The sequence below is a fragment of the Coregonus clupeaformis genome, chromosome 11 (genome assembly GCF_020615455.1).
Source record: "Coregonus clupeaformis isolate EN_2021a chromosome 11, ASM2061545v1, whole genome shotgun sequence".
Lineage (NCBI taxonomy): Eukaryota > Metazoa > Chordata > Actinopteri > Salmoniformes > Salmonidae > Coregonus > Coregonus clupeaformis.
Window position 1 is genome coordinate 24,191,027 of NC_059202.1, and position 27,649 is coordinate 24,218,675.

Consider the following 27,649-nt stretch of genomic DNA (forward strand, 5'->3'; position numbering starts at 1 on the left):
CAGTTTGGGAAAGGTCCTTTCCTGTTTCAGCATGACAATGACCCCGTGCACAAAGCGAGGGCCATACAGAAATGGTTTGTCGAGATTGGTGTGGAAGAACTTGACTGGCCTGCACAGAGCCCTGACCTCAACCCCATTAATCACCTTTGGGATGAATTGGAACGCCAACTGTGAGCCAGGCCTAATTGCCCAACATCCGTGCATGACCTCACTAATGGTCTTGTGGCTGAATGTTCCAAAATCTAATGGAAAGCCTTCCCAGAAGAGTGGAGGCTATTATAGCAGGAAAGGAGAGACCAATTCCATATTAATGCCCATGACTTTGGAATGCGCTGTTCGACGAGCAGGTGTCCACATACTTTTGGTCATGTAGTGTATTCTGACATACAGCTGGATAGATCATAGTTGAACATTAAACATTTGTTTCACTGAAGGTTATATATGCCAATGACTTCAAACGGAAAGATGAACCTTCCTACTTCAGGAAAAAAAAAAAAATCTGCAGAATACTTTAGAGGTCAGTTTGAGCGGAACAGATGTTAAGGGGAAAATGTAGATTGCATTTCTTCACAATGTGATGGTAGCCTAAACTATATGCAGAATTTGATTGTAAAATGACAATCGACTATACGAAAAACCCCTCAACATCCTAGCAAGCCTTGTGCATAATTACTATTCCAATATCTTGTGAGATTTCATTTGTTTAAAAAAACATGAGATACAGGCTTGATCAAAAGGTGACATTTTGGTGCGTCTTTTTAGTAAAGAATATTCAGACACTATACAACCAGCCTATCATTACCAATGGAAAAATATAGCCATCTTAATTTGAATAACTGTTGTATTGTCAAATGCCGGTGCTTTGAAATCAAATTCGCCTATTGCCTGGCCTATAGTTATGGTCGAAATGTTCTGTCCCATTTCCCTTTTAATTTTTTTATCGAAAGTGATTTCATTTAAAGAAACCCTTCGGCATACACTTAAATGGTTTAACAGATATAAAATACTGAAGAACAATTACTCCAATTTCAAGACCCCACTATGGTTCATTTTATGCCATTGTTTGGCATCCTCCCACAGGCCTATAACGATAGTGAATGTTTGTCAGGGAGGCGCGGCCAAAGCACACAGGAAAATATGATTTATGTTCCGCCCTCAAGAAAACGAAATCTCCTGGCTTGGTATAGCCTACTGCCAGAAGTAACTCGGAGTTGGAGACAAAAGGAATTAACTTATCATCTCATTTAACTTAAAAGGGATAGGCTATTGAGCATTTGCAACTGTCAAAAAGTTACTATTTTTGGGTTGTTTTGCGCATTTGCTCATAGTCATAACTGAAATGCACTGGAAAAGTGAAAAGAAACAGGAATGTTGCAACGTTGTTGATGAGAATGAAAACGGTTCCATGTTGACGTCTAAAGATGGGGTAAGTTCTATCTTTTTTATATGCCTACTTCAAAGAGAGATGATGTGTGTCAAAGATTATTCTGCTTTCCTCGGAACAAGAATTGTGCAATCATTTCAGGGCAGCTTGCAAAGATATAGCTTGTAACGATCCCGGCAGTCTGAGTCGGGTCCTGTCTGTGGACTAGTTTTTTCTGCTCGGGATCTCCAGTTTCCCGAGGGTTCTGGAACGCTCCGGGGAGCTCTCTTGATTTCCGCACCTGCATCCCATCAGCAATCTGCACACCTGGTCCTGATCATCACCCTTCTTAGGCTCTGGCCTAACATCCATTCCCTGCCGGATCGTTAGCCATGAACATCACTCGTCCGGAACCTTCATCCAACCTCTGCCTGGTGGTCGGCGGCTGCCGAGCCATGATTGGATCAACCACTGCACCCCCAACAACTAATCAACGCCGCCCGCTCTGTTCCCTGGATTATTCAGCATCACTCTTGAATTTGTAAATAAACACTCACCTTCGTTTCAACTTACCTTGTCCTGGTCTGCTTCTGGGTTCTGGCTTTGTAACTCGTGACAGAACGATCCGGCCAGTAATGAACCCAGCGGACCTGGACTCTGTTCGCCATGCCATTACCCATCAGGAGAAGATGTTGGGCCATCATAGCACGGAGCTACAGGAGATCGCGTTGGCAGTTCGGAACCTTTCTACCGGTCTGACGGAGGTCCAGAACCAGCGCAAGTTTCCGGTGGAGGATCCACTACCGGTTTCACCCATCTCGCCTGCCGCGTCTGAAGCGGTGTCCTTCCGTGAGCCCAAGGTTCCGACGCCGGATAAATATGAGGGGGAGCTGGGAAGATGCCGTTCTTTCCTTATGCAGTGTGGGTTAGTGTTCGATCTACAGCCCTACTCTTATGCCACAGACAAGGCTAGGATAGCCTTTGTGATTGAGTTGCTGCGTGGTCGAGCGCTGGAGTGGGCTTCAGCCGTTTGGGAACGACAAGACCCCTGCATGGCTTCATACCAGGGGTTCACGGCCGAGATGAGGAAGCTCTTCGACCATTCCGTCCGAGGGAGGGACGCAGCTAGGCGCCTGTTTTCGCTCCACCAAGGAACTCGCAGCGTGGCCGACTTCGTGATCGAGTTCAAGACGTTGGCTGTGGAGAGTGGGTGGAATGAGGAGTCTCTGCAAGCGGCCTTTTACCAGGGTCTGTCGGAGCAGCTCAAGGATGAGCTGATCTCCTATCCGGAGCCTAGTGACCTGGACAGCTTGGTAGCCTTGTCTATTCGGGTGGATAATCGAGTCCGAGAGCGAAGGAGGGAGAAGCAATGGGGTCCGTCCAGTCGATCAGCTTCTCAGTTCCCAGTCGGGTCGGGTGGTGGACCAGAACACGTCGATCATTCTCCACCACAAAGGATTAGTGGAGAGGTCCTCTCCCGATTCTGAACCCATGCAAGTGGGGCGGCACGGGTTAACCAAGGAGGAGCGTCAACATAGACGTAAGACCAACTGCTGCCTCTACTGTGGTAGCTCGGGACATTACATCTCCACTTGTTCCCGGCGGTCGTCAAACTGCCCGGCTCGCTAAAGTTGGGAGGACTTTTAGCGAGCCAGTTTCAACCTCTCAGTACCTCTGTCAGACCCCGTTTCCCGGCTACCCTTGTGAACAGGAATCAGAGCTTAGCGATTAACGCTTTTATCGATTCAGGTGCCGATGGAAGCTTTCTTGATGCCGAGTTGGTGGAACAGCTGGGGCTTTCCAAGGAGCAATTGCCGGAAGCCATTGAAGCGACCACTCTGAACGGCAGTAGTCTGGCACGTATCACGATGAGGACTGAACCGGTTAAGATGCTGTTGTCGGGGAATCATTCGGAGATGATTTCATTCTTCATTCTGCCGTCTTCCCATGTTCCTCTGGTCCTTGGATACCCCTGGCTGAAGGAACACAATCCCACGTTCGATTGGGTGACGGGCAAGGTAACGAGTTGGAGCCTTGATTGTCATGCTAACTGTCTCAAGACTGCCTGTCCCCATTCGGTTCCCAGTCAGGTGATTGAGGCTAAACCCCCAGATTTGTCCCTGGTTCCCGAGACATATCACGATTTGGGGGAAGTGTTCAGTAAGCAGAAGGCTCTGTCACTCCCTCCCCCACCGACCATATGATTGTGCCATCAACCTGTTCCCTGGAGCTGTCTACCCCAAGGGAAGGTTATACAGTATCTCCCGCCCTGAACGTGAGGCTTTGGAGACCTACATCAAGGAGTCCCTAGCTGCTGGTCTCGTTCGTCCCTCGTCATCACCCCTGGGGGCAGGATTCTTCTTTGTGGGTAAGAAGGATGGCTCTCTTCGACCGTGTATTGATTATCGGGGGTTGAATGACATCACGGTCAAGAACAAGTATCCCCTGCCCTTGATGAGTTCTGCCTTCGACTCCTTACAGGGTGCTACGGTGTTCACCAAGCTAGACCTACGCAATGCGTATCACATGGTCCGGATCAGAGAGGGAGACGAGTGGTTGACGGGTTTCAATACACCGATGGGTCACTTGGTATCAGGTGATGCCGTTTGGACTGACCAATGCTCCAGCGGTATTCCAGAGTATGGTGAACGACGTCCTGAGAGATATGATCGGTCTCTTTGTGTTTGTTTACCTGGATGACATTCTGATCTTCTCGAAGGAACCTTCCGACCACGTCCAGCATGTCCGGCAGGTTCTGCAGCGATTGTTGGAGAATCGCCTGTTCGTGAAGGCCGAGAAGTGCGAGTTTCACGCCCACACGACATCCTTTCTCGGGTACATCATCTCCAGGGGAGAGATTAGGATGGACCAGGAGAAGGTTAGAGCGGTTCTGGAATGGGCCCAGCCCGGTACGAGATTGCAGCTCCAGAGATTTTTTGGGGTTTGCGAATTTCTACCGCAGATTCATCCGGGATTACAGCCGTGTGGCCGCTCCGTTAACTGCCTTGACTTCCAGTATCAGGAACTTCAAGTGGAATCCGGAGGCGGATCGAGCGTTTCTGGATTTGAAGAGGCGATTCACCAACGCACCGATTCTCTCTCAACCGGACACGGCCCGTCAGTTCGTCGTTGAAGTGGGACGCGTCTGATGTGGGAGTTGGCGCCATCCTGTCGCAGCGATGCTCCACGGACAGTAAACTCCATCCCTGCGCCTACTACTCTCGTCGCCTTTCGCCTGCGGAGAGGAATTACGATGTGGGTAACCGGGAGCTTCTCGCGGTGAAACTTGCCTTGGAGGAGTGGCGCCACTGGTTGGAGGCGGAGCAACCGTTTATTGTCTGGACTGACCACAAGAATCTTGCTTACGTGCAATCGGCTAGACGTCTCAACTCCCGTCAGGCCAGGTGGTCGTTGTTTTTCGGACGATTCAATTTTTTCCCTGACGTTCCGACCTGGATCTAAGAACGGCAAGGCGGACGCCTTGTCTCGGATGTTCTCCAAGACGGAGGAGGGTGGGTCCAAGACCGAGACAATTCTCCCCCGGAACTGCGTCGTGGGAGCTGTTAGGTGGAAGATTGAGGAGGAGGTGATGGCGGCTCTTCGGACGCAGCCCGGTCCCGGTAACGGTCCACCCGGTCGGTTGTTTGTGCCTGAGTCGGTTCGTCCTGCGGTCCTCAAATGGTCCCACGCCAGCAAGATGGCTTGTCACCCTGGCGTGGCTCGGACGATGGCGTTTCTTCGCAGACGTTTTTGGTGGCCTGCCATGGCCGAGGATACTCGGGGTTATGTTGCTGCCTGTCCAGTGTGTGCGCAGAATAAGGGTACCAATCGGCCCAGCTCTGGACTACTTCACCCCCTTCCTATTCCCCGGCGACCATGGTCGCATCTGGCCCTGGACTTTGTCACTGGGTTGCCCGCTTCTGAGGGGAACACGGTCGTTCTGACTATCGTGGACAGATTCAGCAAGTTCGCCCACTTTGTGCCAATTGCCAAGCTTCCCTCTGCCTCGGAGACGTCCGAGATCCTGGTTAGGGGAGGTTTTCAGGGTCCACGGGTTGCCCAGTGATCTCGTTTCCGACCGTGGCCCTCAGTTTACCTCTGCTGTCTGGAAGTCCTTCTGTTTGGCCATTGGAGCTACAGTCAGTCTCACATCTGGTTTTCACCCCCAATCTAATGGTCAGGCGGAGAGAGCCAACCAGAAGATGGAATCCACGCTACGCTGCCTGGCCTCTTCCAACCCCACCTCCTGGGTCTCTCAGTTGCCTTGGGTTGAGTATGCCCACAATACTCTCCCTACATCTGCCACTGGGATGTCTCCCTTCCAGTGCCTGTATGGCTACCAACCTCCCTTGTTCCCTTCTCAGGAGAAGGAGCTCTCAGTGCCTTCTGTTCAGGCCCATATTCGTCGTTGCCACCGGACCTGGCATCGGGCCAGAAAGGCACTCCTTAGAGTTTCGGACCGGTATCAGCTCCAGGCGAATCGTCGCCGGATCCCCGCTCCCACCTACACCATCGGAGATAGGGTCTGGTTGGCCACACGGGATCTTCCTTTACGGACTGAGTCTAGGAAGTTGTTACCGAAGTTCATTGGTCCGTTTGTGGTGGAGAAGGTGATCAACCCGGTGGCAGTTCGACTCAAACTCCCGAGGACGCTCAGAGTCCATCCCACCTTTCATGTCTCCTGCCTCAAGCCTGTTTTCCTCAGTCCTCTGTTGCCTCCTCCGCCTCCTCCTCCGCCTCCTCGGATGATCGGAGGTGGTCCTGCCTACACGGTGCGACGCATCATGGATTCCAGACGGCGGGGCCGGGGTTTCCAGTATCTCGTGGACTGGGAGGGGTATGGTCCTGAAGAGAGGAGTTGGATTCCGCGGCGACAGATCCTAGATGCTGACCTCATCCGTGACTTCTACCGCCTCCATCCTGGCGCTCCGGGAGTCCGCCCGGTGGCGTTCGGCCGGAGGGGGGGGTACTGTAACGATCCCGGCAGTCTGAGTCGGGTCCTGTCTGTGGACTAGTTTTTTCTGCTCGGGATCTCCAGTTTCCCGAGGGTTCTGGAACGCTCCGGGGAGCTCTCTTGATTTCCGCACCTGCATCCCATCAGCAATCTGCACACCTGGTCCTGATCATCACCCTTCTTAGGCTCTGGCCTAACATCCATTCCCTGCCGGATCGTTAGCCATGAACATCACTCGTCCGGAACCTTCATCCAACCTCTGCCTGGTGGTCGGCGGCTGCCGAGCCATGATTGGATCAACCACTGCACCCCCAACAACTAATCAACGCCGCCCGCTCTGTTCCCTGGATTATTCAGCATCACTCTTGAATTTGTAAATAAACACTCACCTTCGTTTCAACTTACCTTGTCCTGGTCTGCTTCTGGGTTCTGGCTTTGTAACTCGTGACATAGCTATAGGTTTATTATGAAAAAGACATAACTATAGGTTTATTATGAAACATATCTAGCTATAGGTTTATTATAAAACATATTTAGGTTTATTATGAAACATATATAGCAATAAGGTTATTATGAAACAGATATAGCTATAGGTTTATTATGAAACAGATATAGCAATAGGTTTATTATGAAACATATATAGGTTTATTATGAAACAGATATAGCTATAGGTTTATTATGAAACAGATATAGCTATAGGTTTATTATGAAACATATATAGGTTTATTGTGAAACAGATATAGCTATAGGTTTATTATGAAACAGATATAGGTTTATTATGAAACAGATATAGCTATAGGTTTATTATGAAATATATATAGCTATAGGTGTATTATGAAACAGATATAGCTATAGGTTTATTATGGAAAAGGGGCGCAAAATTATAACAAAAGGGGTTGAAATGAAACTGCTTGAAATTACTTTACCAATTATACCTCTCAATATTATATTTGCAGTCTTATATAGCAGCAAGTTCAGTGTTTTCACTTCCTAAATATTCAGCAATTAAGACTCAAATAGTTAATAAGACCTCTTCACCTTTAGGTTGCCCTGGGCAAACGTTTGTGTTAAACTTAGGCTTTTAATTGGTGTTATTAAATAAATCAATTCCCTTTCCCTGTCGACCTCGGGCTGGTTTTGATTGACATGCGAAATTGATATGTTAGGGAGTCAACCATTGTGCTTAGCAGTTCAGAAACCCCAAATGCAAATCTCAAGAGAATAATGCATATTGGATAACAATTACCTCGTGTCGCCTGTTTTTGTAACTAATGACTATCCTTCCCTTTTTAAATGTCATTTTGATAATCGCTGGGGTTGTCATGGTGAAATGGTGATGAGGATGATAGTTATGGGATGTAGACCAAAAAACCCTGTTTGACAGACCAAAACCCTTGTTCCTCCCATGCCATGTATAGCTTGTCGTCATATGTGAAGATTGCAAAGGCGACGCAGAGGTTATCAGCAGGTGCAGTGATGGTAGGAGAGAAATTAATGGTAACATTTCATAATTTGATCTAATGAATAATTTGAAAACTAAAACTAAACAAATATTTGTTTTCTTAGAAATTCACCATTAAGGCTACTCACATGAAAGTCTTTTTTACATGTGGAGAGATGTTTGTTTGTTTTGTTTTAACCGCATGCGCCTGTCAACAACTCTAAAATAGGCCTTTCGCTAAAATGTTTTTATTGGAATGAACCCGATAACCGGAGTGTCTAATTCCCGCGCAACTACATTGGCACGAATGCGTAATGTGCGCCAAAGTTTTCGCTATGCACGTGTAGGTTATAAAGGCTATAGGATTCGGCACAGCATGCATCCTAACCGCGGTACATTGTTCTATTCAGGGCACAACAGTTGAAGTTTTGGATGAAGATTTATGCTCCCTCGGCTCATCCTCCCCGTCGCTGCGGGCGATGGCATCTGCACCTCTGTTGGGTAGAACTGTTTGTGCAAGTTGCAGTGAGGAAATTGTGGATAAATACCTGCTGAAGGTAAAATATGTGGTTTCATCTTGTGGCAACATTTCACATTTTGTTGGGGTGCTCATTTTTGTGCACAGCTTGTGCTTTTTGTATTCGATTTTAGTCGACTTACTGTACAACAATATATTTTTGCACTCGCATTACTACTAAACCATGTCTGAATATTCTTATGTTATGTTTTTTCATAGGTTAACGACTTGTGCTGGCATGTGCGTTGTCTCTCCTGTAGCGTTTGCCAAACACCGCTTGGCAGTCATACAAGTTGTTACATCAAAGACAAAGAGGTCTTCTGCAAATTTGACTACTTTAGGTATTTCAAATTGTTTTTGAATCCTTCATGCATATCAAATAAAATCAAAAGTGTTTTTTAAATATAATTTTTGGCATTTATATAGCCTACATGTGTACACCATTCAATATTTATCCTGTATAATAAACCAATAAATGAACATATTATTATAATTATCATTCTTCTTCTTCTTACTATTATTATTATTATTATTATTATTAGCATATTATCATCATAATTTATTTGTAACACGTAATTTACAAGATTGGATATCATGTTGCAGCTTCATTATCAATATGCTATTTTTGTTGTCCTATTACATGTTGCATTTAATTCCACTATTCATCCGCCATCTAACCAACAGGGCAGTTATTTACCTGACTTTTGAAACCTGTATTTATTGCAGAAGATATGGAACATGGTGCGCGTGCTGCGGCCGAAATATACACTCTACGGACTGGGTCCGCCGGGCGAAGGGAAACGTGTACCACCTGGCGTGTTTCGCCTGTTTCTCCTGTAAGAGGCAGTTGTCTACGGGGGAAGAGTTTGCCCTGGTGGAGGAGAAGGTGCTGTGTCGTGTCCATTACGACTGTATGCTGGACAACCTGAAATGTGCCCTGGAGAAAGGTGAGCGTTCTGCACTGGAGTAACACAAATCCACAACTTCTTCTGATATAGGGACCTGAATGATGAGCGAAAATAAATCTATAAACTCATCATAATCTGCAGCAATATTTATCAATTAAAACCTAAACAAATTATTATTTATTATCGACATAGGTCAAGTGGAGCCTAAATAAGTAACACAATAGATATTGTTTTAAGTGTTTGTTAAATTTCGGATATTTGCACCTGTTCCTGAATGAGTGAATGCTTCTTGTGATGTCAGGAGGACTACTGCACCAGAAGCTCCCAATCTTTTAACACTGCTTATTCGCTTATGTTTGTTAATATGTTCTGGAAACCACAGAGAAAAAAACAACAATACAATTAATGAATTTGTCAATGTCTTTGATTGTCTTTGATTAATATTTTCTGGTCAAAGTGATCATACGATATACAGTGCCTTCAGAAAGTATTCATACCCCTTGACTTATTCCACATTTTGTTGTGTTACAGCCTGAATTCAAAATGGATTGAATATATTTTTTTCCTCACCCATCTAAACACAATACATCATAATGACAAAGCGAAAACAGATTTTTAGAAATGTTAGCAAATGTATTAAAAATAAAAAACATAAATACCTTATTTACATAAGTATTCAGATCGTTTGCTATGAGACTCGAAATTGAGCTCAAGTGCATCCTGTTTCCATTGATCATCCTTGAGATGTTTCTACAACTTAATTGGAGTCCACCTGTGGTAAATTCAATTGATTGGACATTATTTGGAAAGGCACACACCTGTCTATATAAGGTCCCACAGTTGACAGTGCATGTCAGAGCAAAAACCAAGCCATGAGGTCGAAGGAAGTGTCCGTAGAGCTCCGAGACAGGATTATGTTGAGGCACAGGATTGTGTCGAGGCACAGATCTGAGGAAGGGTACTAAAACATTTCTGCAGCATTGACAGGTGCTGACAGGTGTATAAAATCAAGCACAGCCATGTAATCTCCATAGACAAACATTGACAGTAGAATGGCTTTACTGAAGAGCTCAGTGACTTTCAACGTGGCACCGTCATAGGATGCCACCTTCCCAACAAGTCAGTTTGTCACGTTTCTGTCCTGCTAGAGCTGGACCCGGTCAACTGTAAGTGCTGTTATTGTGAAGTGGAAACGTCTAGGAGCAACAACGGCTCAGCCGTAAAGTGGTAGGCCACACAAGGTCTGTCCTTAGTTGCAACGCTCACTACCGAGTTCCAAACTGCCTCTGGAAGCAACATCTGTACAATAACTGTCCGTCAGGAGCTTCATGAAATGGGTTTCCATGGCCGCACAGCCGCACAGCCTAAGGTCACCATGCGCAATGCCAAGCGTCGGCTGGAGTGGTGTAAAGCTCGCCGCCATTGGACTCTGGACCAGTGGAAACGCGTTCTCTGGAATGATGAATCACGCTTCTAGCAGTCCGACGGATGAATCTGGGTTTGGCGGATCCAAAATAGGAAAATGCCAAGGGGGGTGAATACACTACCGGTCAAAAGTTTTGGAACACCTACTCATTCAAGGGTTTTTCTTTATTTTTACTATTTTCTTCACTGTAGAATAATAGTGAAGACATCAAAACTATGAAATAACACATAATAAATCAAATATATTTTATATTTGAGATTCTTCAAAGTAGCCACCCTTTGCCTTGATGACAGCTTTGCACACTCTTGGCATTCTCTCAACCAGCTTCATGAGGTAGTCACCTGGAATGCATTTCAATTAACAGATGTGCCTTCTTAAAAGACTTTGTGGAATATCTTTCCTTCTTAATGTGTTTGAGCCAATCAGTTGTGTTGTGACCAGGTAGGGGGGCTATACAGAAGATAACCCTATTTGGTAAAAGACCAAGTCCATATTATGGCAAGAACAGCTCAAATAAGCAAAGAGAAACGACAGTCCATCATTACTTTAAGACATGAAGGTCAGTCAAAACGGAACATTTCTTCAAGTGCAGTCGGATATAACCATCAAGCGCTATGATGAAACTGGCTCTCATGAGGACCGCCACAGGAAAGGAAGACCCAGAGTTACTTCTGCTGCAGAGGATAAGTTCATTAGAGTTACCAGCCTCAGAAATTGCAGCCCAAATAAATGCTTCAAGGAGTTCAAGTAACAGACACATCTCAACATCAACTCTTCAGAGGCCTTCATGGTCAAATTGCTGCAAAGAAACCACTGCTAAAGGACACCAATAAGAAGAAGAGACTTGCTTGGTCCCAAAAACACAAGCAATAGACAGTAGACCGGTGGAAATTTGTCCTTTGCTCTGGAGTCGAAATTTGAGATTTTTGGTTCCAACCGCCGTGTCTTTGTGAGATGCAGTGTGGGTGAACGGATGATCTCCGCATGTGTATTTCCCACCGTAAAGTATGGAGGAGGAGGTGTTATGTGGGTGCTTTGCTCGTGACAATTTGAATTTTTTTGTAATCCAATATGTAATATAGTACAATTATCATAATGTGGTTGTAATCAAGAGAGGTTAGAAAAATTATCTAGATCCTCTATGAGGCTGTGGAGGGATCAAAATTGTGGATTTAAAAGAAAACATGAATCATCAGCATACAATGACACCTTTGTTTTTAAGCCCTGGATTTGTAGCCTCTTGATATTATTGTTGGAACATATTTTAATAGCTAACATTTCAATGACCATAATAAATAGATATGCCGATAGTGGACAACCTTGTTTTACTCCACTTGACGGTGTAATACTTTCTGAGAAGTAGCCATTATTGACTATTTTACACCTAGGGTTAATATACATAACTTTAACCCACTGTATAAGGGATTCTCCAAAATGGAAATATTCCAGGCATTTATATATAAATTCCAGTCATACTTTATCAAAAGCCTTTTCAAAGTCAGCTATGAATACCAGGCCTGGTTTCTCAGATTGTTCATAGTATTCTATTGTCTCCAGTCCTATTCTATTATTGTCACGTTCGTTGAATGACGGGTCAGACCAAGGCGCAGCGTGATATGCGTACATGTTTATTAAACTACTGTATAAACACACGACAAAACAACAAAGGAAACGAAAGGTGAAGTCCTAAGGTAGACACACAACTAACCTTACCAGGAACAAGATCCCACAACTAGACAGTGCCAATAGGCTGCCTAAGTATGATCCCCAATCAGAGACAACGAGCGACAGCTGCCTCTGATTGGGAACCACACAGGCCAACATAGATATACACATACTAGAATAACACCACATAGAATATACGTAACAAAGAATATACACACCCTGACTCAACATATACGAGTCCCCTGAGTCAGGGCGTGACAATTATTTCCATTGTATCGTCCATGTAAAAAAACCTGTCTGATTAGGATGAATAATATCCGACAATAGCTTTTTAATTCTATGCGCTATGCATTTTAATATAATTTTTGCATCACAGCACTGAAGTGTAAGGGCCTCCAATTATTTTAATGGACTGGATGTTAATATTTACCACTTGAGTCCTGTTTCAGTAATAATGAAATCAGACCTTGTTGAGTATCTGATAATCTACATTTTTATAGTAGATATGTGGTCCTCTGTAGCTCAGCTGGTAGAGCACGGCGCTTGTAACGCCATGGTAGTGGGTTCGATCCCCGGGGCCACCCATACACAAAAAAAAATGTATGCACGCATGACTGTAAGTCGCTTTGGATAAAAGCGTCAGCTAAATGGCATATTATTATTATTATTATTATTATTATTATTATTATTATTATTATTATTATATTATATTATTATTATTATTATTATAGGAGTGGTTAAGACATGCTAATAACGGTCCTCTGAGCACATCAAAAAAGGTTTGGTATTGCAGTACTACTTTATTTATTTTTTGGGGGGGGTAGATCAGCTTAATATTGCAGATAGATTGTAACTTCCATCAATGTAATTGTCTGCATCACTTCCAATCCCCCATGTTCTTTTATATATATACTCCCCTTTATTACTTTTCAACCCCGCCATCCTTTCCCTACTTGGGGTAAATTAGTGAACAACAATGCTTAGGCCTCTACTTCCAGCTTATACTTACTATCTACATTTTATGGACACAGTCAATTTTACAATAATTCTATTTTATTTGTTTTTGCTCCTGAACTTCTTCTACTCTCAACCTCTCCGATAATTTTCATGATGTCCATCCGGTTTGCTTCTATATGCCATATCTTTCTAACTGTGCTCTTTCCCAAAAGCTCCCAACATACAACCTATATACTTATTATGGACACAGTATGCTTACATTATTAGTTATCTTGTTATTATTTGTTGTTATTTGTTATTAGTCCCATCCTTCAACTCCATTCAACACCTACCATCTATCTCTTAACACCATCCATTGCAGTATTACTTTAGTGCCTTGTTGCAAACAGGATGCATGTTTTGGAATATTTTTATTCTGTACTGGCTTCCTTCTTTTCCCTCTGTCAATTAGTTTAGTATTGTGGAATAACTACAATGTTGTTGATCCATCCTCCATTTTCTCCTATCACAGCCATTAAACTCTGTAACTGTTTTAAAGTCACTATTGGCTTCATGGTGAAATCCATGAGCGGTTTCCTTCCTCTCCGGTAAATTAGTTAGGAAGGATGCCTGTATCTTTGTAGTGACTGGGTGTATTGATACACCATCCAAATTGTAATTAACAGCTCAAAGGGATATTAAATGTCTGCCTTTTTTTATTTTACTCATCTACCAATAGTTGCCCTTCTTTGCAAAGCATTGGAAAACCTCCCTGGTCTTTGTGGTTGAATCTCTGTTTGAAATTCACTGCTCGACTGGGGGACCTTGCAGATAATTGTATGTGTGGGGTACCTCTGAGGTAGTCATTCAAAAACCATGTTAAACACTATTATTGCACACAGAGTCCATGCAACTTATTGTGTGACTTAAGCACATTTTTACTCCTGAATTTATTTAGGCTTGCCATAACAAAGGTTTTTTAATACTTATTGACTCAAGACATTTTAGCTTTTCATTTTGCATAAAATTTGTAAAAAATTTGAAAAACATAATTCCAGTTTGACATTACCAGCTACTGTGTGTAAGCCAGTGACAAAACATCTCACTTTAATCCATTTTAAATTCAGGCTGTAACACAACAAAATGTGTTAAAAGTCAAGGGGTGTGAATACTTTTTGTGGCACTATGTATACTTTTACTATACTGTAAAATGCATAAACCTTAAGACAAAGCCCCTTGACATTTGATAATAATTAAATTATGTCAATTGATACAAAAAATACAGCCCATTGTCTCTGATATGGAACAAAAGTAACTTCCCATTTCACAGATAAGAAGCCATTAAGTGCATAGATGTCGAGATTTCATATTAATCCCACTGGGAACACAATGCTTGAATCAACGTTGTTTCCACGTAATTTCAATGAAATGACGTTGAACCAACGTGAATTGATATCTGTGCCCAGTGTGATGTCTACGGCTTGCATGTCGAGTAGCCTGATTATGAGCTCATTAATTAAGAAGAGCAATCATCTCATTTCAGGAAGTGGTGTGAACCTAGAGGGGGCAATGCCAACAGAACAGGAAGTGAATCAGCCCAAGCCGTCGAAGAGAGCGCGCACCAGCTTCACCGCTGACCAATTACAGGTGAGCATCACATATCCCTCAAACTTACCTGGCAGACCATCCCCAGATCAATAGCATTGCGATAAAGCTGAATACCAAGGTTCATCATATTGTTCAATATGAATTAATGCCCAAGGTTTGTTCATTTTCAAATCCTTCCTGGGAGCTTAAATCCTGCCCCTGCAGATGTCACCAAGCCTTGTCTGACTGTTCCCAGCCAAGGGGTTCAGGGAAAGTGATTAACATATGGATGACCTCATGTGATTGACCTGTGATTGACCTCAGTTACCTTATGACCACTCCAGGTGATGCAGGCCCAGTTTGCCCAGGACAACAACCCAAATGCCCAGACCCTGCAGAAGCTGGCAGAGCAGACAGGCCTGAGTAGGAGAGTCATACAGGTTAGATCAGGGATGGGTAACTGGCGGCCCACGGCGCAGATAAATTCAATTTTTGTGTAGAATTGCAGGAAATTAACTCTCAAACAACAATTTTCTCTTTCCGCTGTCAAGAGGAGCAAAACATTTTTGCTCGCATGGGTAAGCAGACCCGCGAGCCACTGTGGCCCCACCCCCATCAAAATTGCCCATCCCTGGGTTAGATATTCATACACAGTTTGAATCAACGCATGCCTCACAATCAGGATAGGATATAACTGCATTTCTAAAGTACATTTGTAATCTTTATGAGGATTTGTTGTGTTAAAAAAAAAATAGATTTTCCGACATTTTCTCAAAAACAGCAATCTGGGATTGGTACATCTGTTCACCAAAACAAGTTATGAGGTGACCACTTTGTTGCTGTTTGAAACCCAGATTGCCCCTTTAATTAACACACATCAATTAAGTGTGTCACTATTGAATGCTGTTACTAAAAACATGGCACTTTCTATATCCTATCCAGGTTTGGTTCCAGAACTGCAGAGCACGCCATAAGAAGCACTCCTCAGACACCCCCCTGTCCTCCCTGCAGCCCGGCTGCCACTCCCAGCCCACCCCAGCCCCAGAGGAGCTGCAGTACACAGGCTACGGCACCCCAGAAGGATCCATGCTCACTGTGCTGCACTCCTACATAGATGGTAAGTGGAGAGATGGACTGAATCCCAAATGGCACCCAATTCCCTTTATAGTGCACTACCTTTTGGCAGCTATGGACCCAGGTGAAAAGTAGTGCACTGTAAAGTAAACAGGGAGCCATTTGGGACGCACATTAGGCTGTAGAGATACAGTGCATACCAGTAAGACGGCCCAAATGGTCAATTTGCAGTGTACAAATTATTGTAATTATGTTCCGGCCCCCCGACATTCCGCTCCGACAAAAATCTACCCACGGCTGAATCTAGTTGCCTACCCCTGGTTTAGAGTTATAGGAACAGCCATCTCTCGTTGACAGACTACTTAACAAAAATTGTATTGCAATGTATGTCAAAAGACTGTGGGATGCAATGACTAATGAGCAACAGTCGTTCCGGTGCTTTGGTTTTCCGTCACTGGTTATTTGGACTCATCAGGATTTGGTGAAGGTGGTGCTAAGGGGGGTTGGGGAGGGGGGGGGGGGACCAGAGCCCTAGGTAATGCCCTATAAGACAAGAGCCCTATGTAGTGCCCTATAGACCAGAGCCCTATGTAGTGCCCTATAGACCAGAGGCCTATGTAGTGTCCTATTAGACCAGAGCCCTATGTAGTGTCCTATTAGACCAGAGCCCTATGTAGTGTCCTATTAGACCAGAGCCCTATGTAGTGCCCTATAGACCAGAGCCCTATGTAGTGTCCTATTAGACATGAGCCCTATGTAGTGCCCTATAGACCAGAGCTGTATGTAGTGTCCTATTAGACCAGAGCCCTATGTAGTGTCCTATTAGACCAGAGCCCTATGTAGTGTCCTATTAGACCAGAGCCCTATGTAGTGTCCTATTAGACCAGAGCACTATGTAGTGCCCTATAGACCAGAGCCCTATGTAGTGTCCTATTAGACAAGAGCTGTATGTAGTGTCCTATTAGACCAGAGCTGTATGTAGTGTCCTATTAGACCAGAGCCCTATGTAGTGTCCTATTAGACCAGAGCTGTATGTAGTGTCCTATTAGACCAGAGCTGTATGTAGTGTCCTATTAGACCAGAGCCCTATGTAGTGTCCTATTAGACCAGAGCTGTATGTAGTGTCCTATTAAACCAGAGCCCTATGTAGTGTCCTATTAGACCAGAGCCCTATGTAGTGTCCTATTAGACCAGAGCCCTATGTAGTGTCCTATTAGACCAGAGCCCTATCTAGTGTCCTATTAGACCAGAGCCCTATGTAGTGTCCTATTATACCAGAGCCCTATGTAGTGCCCTATAGACCAGAGCCCTATGTAGTGTCCTATTAGACCAGAGCCCTATGTAGTGTCCTATTAGACCAGAGCCCTATGTAGTGTCCCTATTAGACCAGAGCCCTATGTAGTGCCCTATTAGACCAGAGCCCTATGTAGTGCCCTATAGACCAGAGCTGTATGTAGTGTCCTATTAGACCAGAGCCGTATGTAGTGTCCTATTAGACCAGAGCCCAATGTAGTGTCCTATTAGACCAGAGCCCTATGTAGTGTCCTATTAGACCAGAGCGTATGTAGTGTCCTATTAGACCAGAGCCCTATGTAGTGCCCTATAGACCAGAGCCCTATGTAGTGTCCTATTAGACCAGAGCCCTATGTAGTGTCCTATTAGACCAGAGCCCTATGTAGTGTCCCTATTAGACCAGAGCCCTATGTAGTGTCCTATTAGACCAGAGCCCTATGTAGTGCCCTATAGACCAGAGCTGTATGTAGTGTCCTATTAGACCAGAGCCCTATGTAGTGTCCTATTAGACATGAGCCCTATGTAGTGCCCTATAGACCAGAGCTGTATGTAGTGTCCTATTAGACCAGAGCCCTATGTAGTGTCCTATTAGACCAGAGCCCTATGTAGTGTCCTATTAGACCAGAGCCCTATGTAGTGTCCTATTAGACCAGAGCTGTATGTAGTGTCCTATTAGACCAGAGCCCTATGTAGTGCCCTATAGACCAGAGCCCTATGTAGTGTCCTATTAGACCAGAGCCCTATGTAGTGTCCTATTAGACCAGAGCCCTATGTAGTGCCCTATAGACCAGAGCCCTATGTAGTGTCCTATTAGACAAGAGCCCTATGTAGTGCCCTATAGACCAGAGCTGTATGTAGTGTCCTATTAGACCAGAGCCCTATGTAGTGTCCTATTAGACCAGAGCCCTATGTAGTGTCCTATTAGACCAGAGCCCTATGTAGTGTCCTATTAGACCAGAGCCCTATGTAGTGTCCTATTAGACCAGAGCCCTATGTAGTGCCCTATAGACCAGAGCCCTATGTAGTGTCCTATTAGACCAGAGCCCTATGTAGTGCCCTATTAGACCAGAGCTGTATGTAGTGTCCTATTAGACCAGAGCCCTATGTAGTGTCCTATTAGACCAGAGCCCTATGTAGTGTCCTATTAGACCAGAGCCCTATGTAGTGTCCTATTAGACCAGAGCCCTATGTAGTGTCCTATTAGACCAGAGCCCTATGTAGTGCCCTATAGACCAGAGCCCTATGTAGTGTCCTATTAGACCAGAGCTGTATGTAGTGTCCTATTAGACCAGAGCCCTATGTAGTGTCCCTATTAGACCAGAGCCCTATGTAGTGCCCTATTAGACCAGAGCCCTATGTAGTGTCCTATTAGACCAGAGCCCTATGTAGTGTCCTATTAGACCAGAGCCCTATGTAGTGTCCTATTAGACCAGAGCCCTATGTAGTGTCCTATTAGACCAGAGCCCTATGTAGTGTCCTATTAGACCAGAGCCCTATGTAGTGGCCCTATAGACCAGAGCCCTATGTAGTGTCCTATTAGACCAGAGCCCTATGTAGTGTCCTATTAGACCAGAGCCCTATGTAGTGTCCTATTAGACCAGAGCCCTATGTAGTGCCCTATTAGACCAGAGCCCTATGTAGTGTCCTATTAGACCAGAGCCCTATGTAGTGTCCTATTAGACCAGAGCCCTATGTAGTGTCCTATTAGACCAGAGCCCTATGTAGTGCCCTATTAGACCAGAGCTGTATGTAGTGTCCTATTAGACCAGAGCCCTATGTAGTGTCCTATTAGACCAGAGCCCTATGTAGTGTCCTATTAGACCAGAGCCCTATGTAGTGTCCTATTAGACCAGAGCCCTATGTAGTGTCCTATTAGACCAGAGCCCTATGTAGTGTCCTATTAGACAAGAGCCCTATGTAGTGTCCTATTAGACCAGAGCTGTATGTAGTGTCCTATTAGACCAGAGCCCTATGTAGTGTCCTATAGACCAGAGCTGTATGTAGTGTCCTATTAGACCAGAGCCCTATGTAGTGTCCTATTAGACCAGAGCCCTATGTAGTGTCCTATTAGACCAGAGCCCTATGTAGTGTCCTATTAGACCAGAGCCCTATGTAGTGTCCTATTAGACCAGAGCTGTATGTAGTGTCCTATTAGACCAGAGCCCTATGTAGTGCCCTATAGACCAGAGCCCTATGTAGTGTCCTATTAGACCAGAGCCCTATGTAGTGCCCTATAGACCAGAGCTGTATGTAGTGTCCTATTAGACCAGAGCCCTATGTAGTGTCCTATTAGACCAGAGCCCTATGTAGTGTCCTATTAGACCAGAGCCCTATGTAGTGTCCTATTAGACCAGAGCCCTATGTAGTGCCCTATAGACCAGAGCCCTATGTAGTGTCCTATTAGACCAGAGCCCTATGTAGTGCCCTATTAGACCAGAGCCCTATGTAGTGTCCTATTAGACCAGAGCCCTATGTAGTGTCATATTAGACCAGAGCCCTATGTAGTGTCCTATTAGACCAGAGCCCTATGTAGTGCCCTATAGACCACAGCCCTATGTAGTGTCCTATTAGACCACAGCCCTATGTAGTGTCCTATTAGACCAGAGCCCTATGTAGTGTCCTATTAGACCAGAGCCCTATGTAGTGTCCTATTAGACCAGAGCCCTATGTAGTGTCCTATTAGACCAGAGCCCTATGTAGTGTCCTATTAGACCAGAGCCCTATGTAGTGTCCTATTAGACCAGAGCCCTATGTAGTGTCCTATAGACCAGAGCCCTATGTAGTGTCCTATTAGACCAGAGCCCTATGTAGTGTCCTATTAGACCAGAGCCCTATGTAGTGCCCTATAGACCAGAGCCCTATGTAGTGTCCTATTAGACCAGAGCCCTATGTAGTGCCCTATAGACCACAGCCCTATGTAGTGCCCTATAGACCAGAGCCCTATGTAGTGTCCTATTAGACCAGAGCCCTATGTAGTGTCCTATTAGACCAGAGCCCTATGTTGTGTCCCTATTAGACCAGAGCCCTATGTAGTGTCCTATTAGACCAGAGCTGTATGTAGTGTCCTATTAGACCAGAGCCCTATGTAGTGCCCTATAGACCAGAGCCCTATGTAGTGCCCTATTAGACCAGAGCCCTATGTAGTGTCCTATTAGACCAGAGCCCTATGTAGTGTCCTATTAGACCAGAGCCCTATGTAGTGTCCTATTAGACCAGAGCCCTATGTAGTGTCCTATTAGACCAGAGCCCTATGTAGTGTCCTATTAGACCAGAGCCCTATGTAGTGCCCTATAGACCAGAGCCCTATGTAGTGTCCTATTAGACCAGAGCCCTATGTAGTGTCCTATTAGACCAGAGCTGTATGTAGTGTCCTATTAGACCAGAGCCCTATGTAGTGTCCTATTAGACCAGAGCTGTATGTAGTGTCCTATTAGACCAGAGCCCTATGTAGTGTCCTATTAGACCAGAGCCCTATGTAGTGTCCTATTAGACCAGAGCCCTATGTAGTGCCCTATAGACCAGAGCCCTATGTAGTGTCCTATTAGACCAGAGCCCTATGTAGTGTCCTATTAGACCAGAGCCCTATGTAGTGTCCTATTAGACCAGAGCCCTATGTAGTGCCATATAGATCAGAGCCCTATGTAGTGTCCTATTAGACCAGAGCCCTATGTAGTGTCCTATTAGACCAGAGCCCTATGTAGTGTCCTATTAGACCAGAGCTCTATGTAGTGTCCTATTAGACCAGAGCCCTATGTAGTGTCCTATTAGACCAGAGCCCTATGTAGTGTCCTATTAGACCAGAGCCCTATGTAGTGTCCTATTAGACCAGAGCCCTATGTAGTGTCCTATTAGACCAGAGCCCTATGTAGTGTCCTATTAGACCAGAGCTCAATGTAGTTTCCTATTAGACCAGAGCCCTATGTAGTGCCCTATAGACCAGAGCCTTATGTAGTGTCCTATTAGACCAGAGCCCTATGTAGTGTCCTATTAGACCAGAGCCCTATGTAGTGCCCTATAGACCACAGCCCTATGTAGTGCCCTATAGACCAGAGCCCTATGTAGTGTCCTATTAGACCAGAGCCCTATGTAGTGCCCTATAGACCAGAGCCCTATGTAGTGTCCTATTAGACCAGAGCCCTATGTAGTGCCCTATAGACCAGAGTCCTATGTAGTGTCCTATTAGACCAGAGCCCTATGTAGTGTCCTATTAGACCAGAGCCCTATGTAGTGTCATATTAGACCAGAGCCCTATGTAGTGTCCTATTAGACCAGAGCCCTATGTAGTGTCCTGTAGTGTCCTACACCAGAGCTGTATGTAGTGTCCTATTAGACCAGAGCTGTATGTAGTGTCCTATTAGACCAGAGCTGTATGTAGTGTCCTATTAGACCAGAGCCCTATGTAGTGTCCTATTAGACCAGAGCCCTATGTTGTGTCCTATTAGACCAGAGCCCTATGTAGTGTCCTATTAGACCAGAGCTGTATGTAGTGTCCTATTAGACCAGAGCCCTATGTAGTGCCCTATAGACCAGAGCCCTATGTAGTGCCCTATTAGACCAGAGCCCTATGTAGTGTCCTATTAGACCAGAGCCCTATGTAGTGTCCTATTAGACCAGAGCCCTATGTAGTGTCCTATTAGACCAGAGCCCTATGTAGTGTCCTATTAGACCAGAGCCCTATGTAGTGTCCTATTAGACCAGAGCCCTATGTAGTGTCCTTTTAGACCAGAGCTGTATGTAGTGCCCTATAGACCAGAGCCCTATGTAGTGTCCTATTAGACCAGAGCCCTATGTAGTGTCCTATTAGACCAGAGCTGTATGTAGTGTCCTATTAGACCAGAGCCCTATGTAGTGTCCTATTAGACCAGAGCTGTATGTAGTGTCCTATTAGACCAGAGCCCTATGTAGTGTCCTATTAGACCAGAGCCCTATGTAGTGTCCTATTAGACCAGAGCCCTATGTAGTGCCCTATAGACCAGAGCCCTATGTAGTGTCCTATTAGACCAGAGCCCTATGTAGTGTCCTATTAGACCAGAGCCCTATGTAGTGCCCTATAGACCAGAGCCCTATGTAGTGGCCTTATAGACCAGAGCCCTATGTAGTGTCCTATTAGACCAGAGCCCTATGTAGTGTCCTATTAGACCAGAGCCCTATGTAGTGTCCTATTAGACCAGAGCTCAATGTAGTGTCCTATTAGACCAGAGCCCTATGTAGTGTCCTATTAGACCAGAGCCCTATGTAGTGTCCTATTAGACCAGAGCCCTATGTAGTGTCCTATTAGACCAGAGCCCTATGTAGTGTCCTATTAGACCAGAGCCCTATGTAGTGTCCTATTAGACCAGAGCTCAATGTAGTGTCCTATTAGACCAGAGCCCTATGTAGTGCCCTATAGACCAGAGCCCTATGTAGTGTCCTATTAGACCAGAGCCCTATGTAGTGTCCTATTAGACCAGAGCCCTATGTAGTGCCCTATAGACCACAGCCCTATGTAGTGCCCTATTAGACCAGAGCCCTATGTAGTGTCCTATTAGACCAGAGCCCTATGTAGTGCCCTATAGACCAGAGCCCTATGTAGTGTCCTATTAGACCAGAGCCCTATGTAGTGTCCTATTAGACCAGAGCCCTATGTAGTGTCCTATTAGACCAGAGCCCTATGTAGTGTCCTATTAGACCAGAGCCCTATGTAGTGTCATATTAGACCAGAGCCCTATGTAGTGTCCTGTAGTGTCCTACACCAGAGCTGTATGTAGTGTCCTATTAGACCAGAGCTGTATGTAGTGTCCTATTAGACCAGAGCTGTATGTAGTGTCCTATTAGACCAGAGCCCTATGTAGTGTCCTATTAGACCAGAGCCCTATGTAGTGCCCTATAGACCAGAGCCCTATGTAGTGTCCTATAGACCAGAGCTGTATGTAGTGTCCTATTAGACCAGAGCCCTATGTAGTGCCCTATAGACCAGAGCCGTATGTAGTGTCCTATTAGACCAGAGCCCTATGTAGTGTCCTATTAGACCAGAGCCCTATGTAGTGTCCTATAGACCAGAGCCCTATGTAGTGTCCTATTAGACCAGAGCCCTATGTAGTGTCCTATTAGACCAGAGCCGTATGTAGTGTCCTATTAGACCAGAGCCCTATGTAGTGTCCTATTAGACCAGAGCTCTATGTAGTGTCCTATTAGACCAGAGCCCTATGTAGTGTCCTATTAGACCAGAGCCCTATGTAGTGTCCTATTAGACCAGAGCTGTATGTAGTGTCCTATTAGACCAGAGCCCTATGTAGTGTCCTATTAGACCAGAGCTGTATGTAGTGTCCTATTAGACCAGAGCCCTATGTAGTGTCCTATTAGACCAGAGCCCTATGTAGTGTCCTATTAGACCAGAGCCCTATGTAGTGTCCTATTAGACCAGAGCCCTATGTAGTGTCCTATTAGACCAGAGCCCTATGTAGTGTCCTATTAGACCAGAGCCCTATGTAGTGTCCTATTAGACCAGAGCCCTATGTAGTGTCCTATTAGACCAGAGCCCTATGTAGTGTCCTATTAGACCAGAGCCCTATGTAGTGTCCTATTAGACCAGAGCCCTATGTAGTGTCCTATTAGACCAGAGCCCTATGTAGTGTCCTATTAGACCAGAGCCCTATGTAGTGTCCTATTAGACCAGAGCTCTATGTAGTGTCCTATTAGACCAGAGCCCTATGTAGTGTCCTATAGACCAGAGCCCTATGTAGTGTCCTATTAGACCAGAGCCCTATGTAGTGTCCTATTAGACCAGAGCCCTATGTAGTGTCCTATAGACCAGAGCCCTATGTAGTGTCCTATTAGACCAGAGCCCTATGTAGTGTCCTATTAGACCAGAGCCCTATGTAGTGCCCTATAGACCAGAGCCCTATGTAGTGTCCTATTAGACCAGAGCCCTATGTAGTGCCCTATAGACCAGAGCCCTATGTAGTGTCCTATTAGACCAGAGCCCTATGTAGTGTCCTATTAGACCAGAGCCCTATGTAGTGTCCTATTAGACCAGAGCCCTATGTAGTGTCCTATTAGACCAGAGCCCTATGTAGTGTCCTATAGGAGCTATGTAGTGTCCTATTAGACCAGAGCCCTATGTAGTGTCCTATTAGACCAGAGCCGTATGTAGTGTCCTATTAGACCAGAGCCCTATGTAGTGTCCTATTAGACCAGAGCCCTATGTAGTGCCCTATTAGACCAGAGCCCTATGTAGTGTCCTATTAGACCAGAGCCCTATGTAGTGCCCTATTAGACCAGAGCCCTATGTAGTGCCCTATTAGACCAGAGCCGTATGTAGTGTCCTATTAGACCAGAGCCGTATGTAGTGTCCTATTAGACCAGAGCCCTATGTAGTGCCCTATTAGACCAGAGCCGTATGTAGTGTCCTATTAGACCGAGAGCCCTATGTAGTGCCCTATTAGACCAGAGCCCTATGTAGTGTCCTATTAGACCAGAGCCCTATGTAGTGTCCTATTAGACCAGAGCCCTATGTAGTGCCCTATTAGACCAGAGCCCTATGTAGTGTCCTATTAGACCAGAGCCCTATGTAGTGTCCTATTAGACCAGAGCCCTATGTAGTGTCCCTATTAGACCAGGAGCCCTATGTAGTGTCCTATTAGACCAGAGCCCTATGTAGTGCCCTATTAGACCAGAGCCCTATGTAGTGTCCTATTAGACCAGAGCCCTATGTAGTGCCCTATTAGACCAGAGCCCTATGTAGTGTCCTATTAGACCAGAGCCCTATGTAGTGTCCTATTAGACCAGAGCCCTATGTAGTGCCCTATTAGACCAGAGCCCTATGTAGTGTCCTATTAGACCAGAGCCCTATGTAGTGTCCTATTAGACCAGAGCCCTATGTAGTGTCCTATTAGACCAGAGCCCTATGTAGTGTCCTATTAGACCAGAGCCCTATGTAGTGCCCTATTAGACCAGAGCCGTATGTAGTGTCCTATTAGACCAGAGCCCGCCTATAGACCAGAGCCCCATGTAGTGTCCTATTAGACCAGAGCCCTATGTAGTGTCCTATTAGACCAGAGCCGTATGTAGTGTCCTATTAGACCAGAGCCCTATGTAGTGTCCTATTAGACCAGAGCCCTATGTAGTGTCCTATTAGACCAGAGCCCTATGTAGTGTCCTATTAGACCAGAGCCCTATGTAGTGTCCTATTAGACCAGAGCCCTATGTAGTGTCCTATTAGACCAGAGCCCTATGTAGTGTCCTATTAGACCAGAGCCCTATGTAGTGTCCTATGACCAGAGCTCTATGTAGTGTCCTATTAGACCAGAGCCCTATGTAGTGCCCTATTAGACCAGAGCCCTATGTAGTGTCCTATTAGACCAGAGCCCTATGTAGTGCCCTATTAGACCAGAGCCCTATGTAGTGTCCTATTAGACCAGAGCCCTATGTAGTGTCCTATTAGACCAGAGCCGTATGTAGTGTCCTATTGGACCAGAGCCCTATGTAGTGCCCTATAGACCAGAGCCCTATGTAGTGTCCTATTAGACCAGAGCCCTATGTAGTGTCCCTATTAGACCAGAGCCCTATGTAGTGTCCTATTAGACCAGAGCCCTATGTAGTGCCCTATTAGACCAGAGCCCTATGTAGTGTCCTATTAGACCAGAGCCCTATGTAGTGTCCTATTAGACCAGAGCCCTATGTAGTGCCCTATTAGACCAGAGCCCTATGTAGTGTCCTATTAGACCAGAGCCCTATGTAGTGTCCTATTAGACCAGAGCCCTATGTAGTGTCCTATTAGACCAGAGCCCTATGTAGTGTCCTATTAGACCAGAGCTGTATGTAGTGTCCTATTAGACCAGAGCCCTATGTAGTGTCCTATTAGACCAGAGCTGTATGTAGTGTCCTATTAGACCAGAGCTATGTAGTGTCATAGACCAGAGCTGTATGTAGTGTCCTATTAGACCAGAGCCCTATGTAGTGTCCTATAGACCAGAGCCCTATGTAGTGTCCTATTAGACCAGAGCCCTATGTAGTGTCCTATTAGACAATCAGAGCCCTATGTAGTGTCCTATTAGACCAGAGCCCTATGTAGTGTCCTATTAGACCAGAGCCCTATGTAGTGTCCTATTAGACCAGAGCCGCAGAGCCCTATGTAGTGCCCTATTAGACCAGAGCCCTATGTAGTGTCCTATTAGACCAGAGCCCTATCTAGTGTCCTATTAGACCAGAGCCCTATGTAGTGTCCTATTAGACCAGAGCCCTATGTAGTGTCCTATTAGACCAGAGCTGTATGTAGTGCCCTATAGACCAGAGCCCTATGTAGTGTCCTATTAGACCAGAGCCCTATGTAGTGTCCTATTAGACCAGAGCTGTATGTAGTGCCCTATAGACCAGAGCCCTATGTAGTGTCCTATTAGACCAGAGCCCTATGTAGTGTCCTATTAGACCAGAGATGTATGTAGTGTCCTATTAGACCAGAGCCCTATGTAGTGTCCTATTACACCAGAGCTGTATGTGCCCTATAACATTATTAAAGCGTTATTGTAACATTATTATGATATTATTTGAGCATCTCATGCTAGTCCTCGCTCTCTCTCGTTACTGTCAGGGAGGTATGCCATGGCAAGGGCAGAGCCCTGGGTACTGGTCTCATCTAATCAACTCTCTCTCTCCCTCTCTCTCTCTCTCTCTCTCTCTAGTGCACTCTCCTCAGTGTAAGCTGTTCCAGCCCCTGCTGTCCCTCCACACCATGACCTCCCAGCCTGTGACCCAGGCCTGAGCCCCCCCACACACACACACACACACACCTCAGTCTAGCAGGTTTAATTCACTGTAACATTGCTAAGTTACACTAAGTTCCATGTTAGAATACTTCAACATATCTGTGAAAAACTTTTTTTGTGTCTGAAAGGAGACTGAGATGTTATCTGGTGGATTTGTGTGTTTCTCTGGCCCCATACACACTTAAGTTGTAAAACAATGCACTTGGCACAACGGTTGTGATGCAACAAAGAGATTTTCAAAAAGGTTAAAAAAGAAATAATTACACAAGCATTGTGGAGACACCACAGAATGGTTTGCCTAAACATTTTTGTGCAGGCAGACTCTCTGTTGTATCACAGAAAATATGAGTTGTATCACAACTATTGTGTCAAGTACGTTGTACAGCAGTTGAACAAGCAGAGTGTGTGCGGGGCCTTTGTGTTCTTATTGCAAGGTGTCACAGTTTGATGCTGGTCTTTGATCTAAAGTGGAAAACTAGACTGCCTTTGACAAGCCATTGTGAAGTTTATCTTAAATTACGAATTATTTGTACATCAGTATTTTAACTATTGTTGTTTAATTTATTTATTGTATGTGGTGAAGAAAATAAATATATATTGACAAAATGATTTGATAAAAAATAGTGACTGTTTTCTACTCACATCAACAACCAACAGTAAACTACCACAAATGTATGCGGCAAAGCAAAAAGTTAAAATGTGTTCAGTCAATGTAATAAATTACTTCTTTTTTTTTTGGGGG

The 27,649-nt window shown here is 45.0% G+C and overlaps 1 protein-coding gene across 3 annotated transcripts; it reads left to right on the forward strand.

Annotated features, from left to right (window-relative positions):
- The first annotated feature begins 1,210 nt into the window (after positions 1-1,210).
- Positions 1,211-27,481, forward strand: LOC121577254 (LIM/homeobox protein Lhx8-like). 3 transcript variants are annotated; one of them, XM_041891020.2, is made up of 8 exons: positions 1,211-1,426; positions 8,169-8,315; positions 8,495-8,616; positions 9,002-9,222; positions 14,754-14,857; positions 15,142-15,237; positions 15,740-15,914; positions 26,824-27,481. In XM_041891020.2, the coding sequence occupies exons 1-8, from the start codon at positions 1,340-1,342 to the stop codon at positions 26,901-26,903; spliced, it is 1,032 nt and encodes a 343-aa protein (XP_041746954.1). In that variant the 5' UTR covers positions 1,211-1,339; the 3' UTR covers positions 26,904-27,481. The 3 variants fall into 3 exon arrangements, with proteins under 3 accessions (XP_041746954.1, XP_041746956.1, XP_041746955.1); XM_041891021.2 differs by lacking the exon at positions 1,211-1,426 and adding an exon at positions 7,733-7,814; XM_041891022.2 differs by lacking the exon at positions 15,142-15,237.
- The last annotated feature ends 168 nt before the right edge of the window (positions 27,482-27,649 follow it).

Bases quoted from the DNA above. Each gene is read 5' to 3' on its own strand.
- LOC121577254 (XM_041891020.2), top strand. From the start codon at position 1,340: ATGCACTGGAAAAGTGAAAAGAAACAGGAATGTTGCAACGTTGTTGAT. The intron at 14,858-15,141 runs GTGAGCATCACA...TGACCACTCCAG, and splicing joins TCACCGCTGACCAATTACAG to GTGATGCAGGCCCAGTTTGC. The intron at 15,238-15,739 runs GTTAGATCAGGG...TATCCTATCCAG, and splicing joins TGAGTAGGAGAGTCATACAG to GTTTGGTTCCAGAACTGCAG.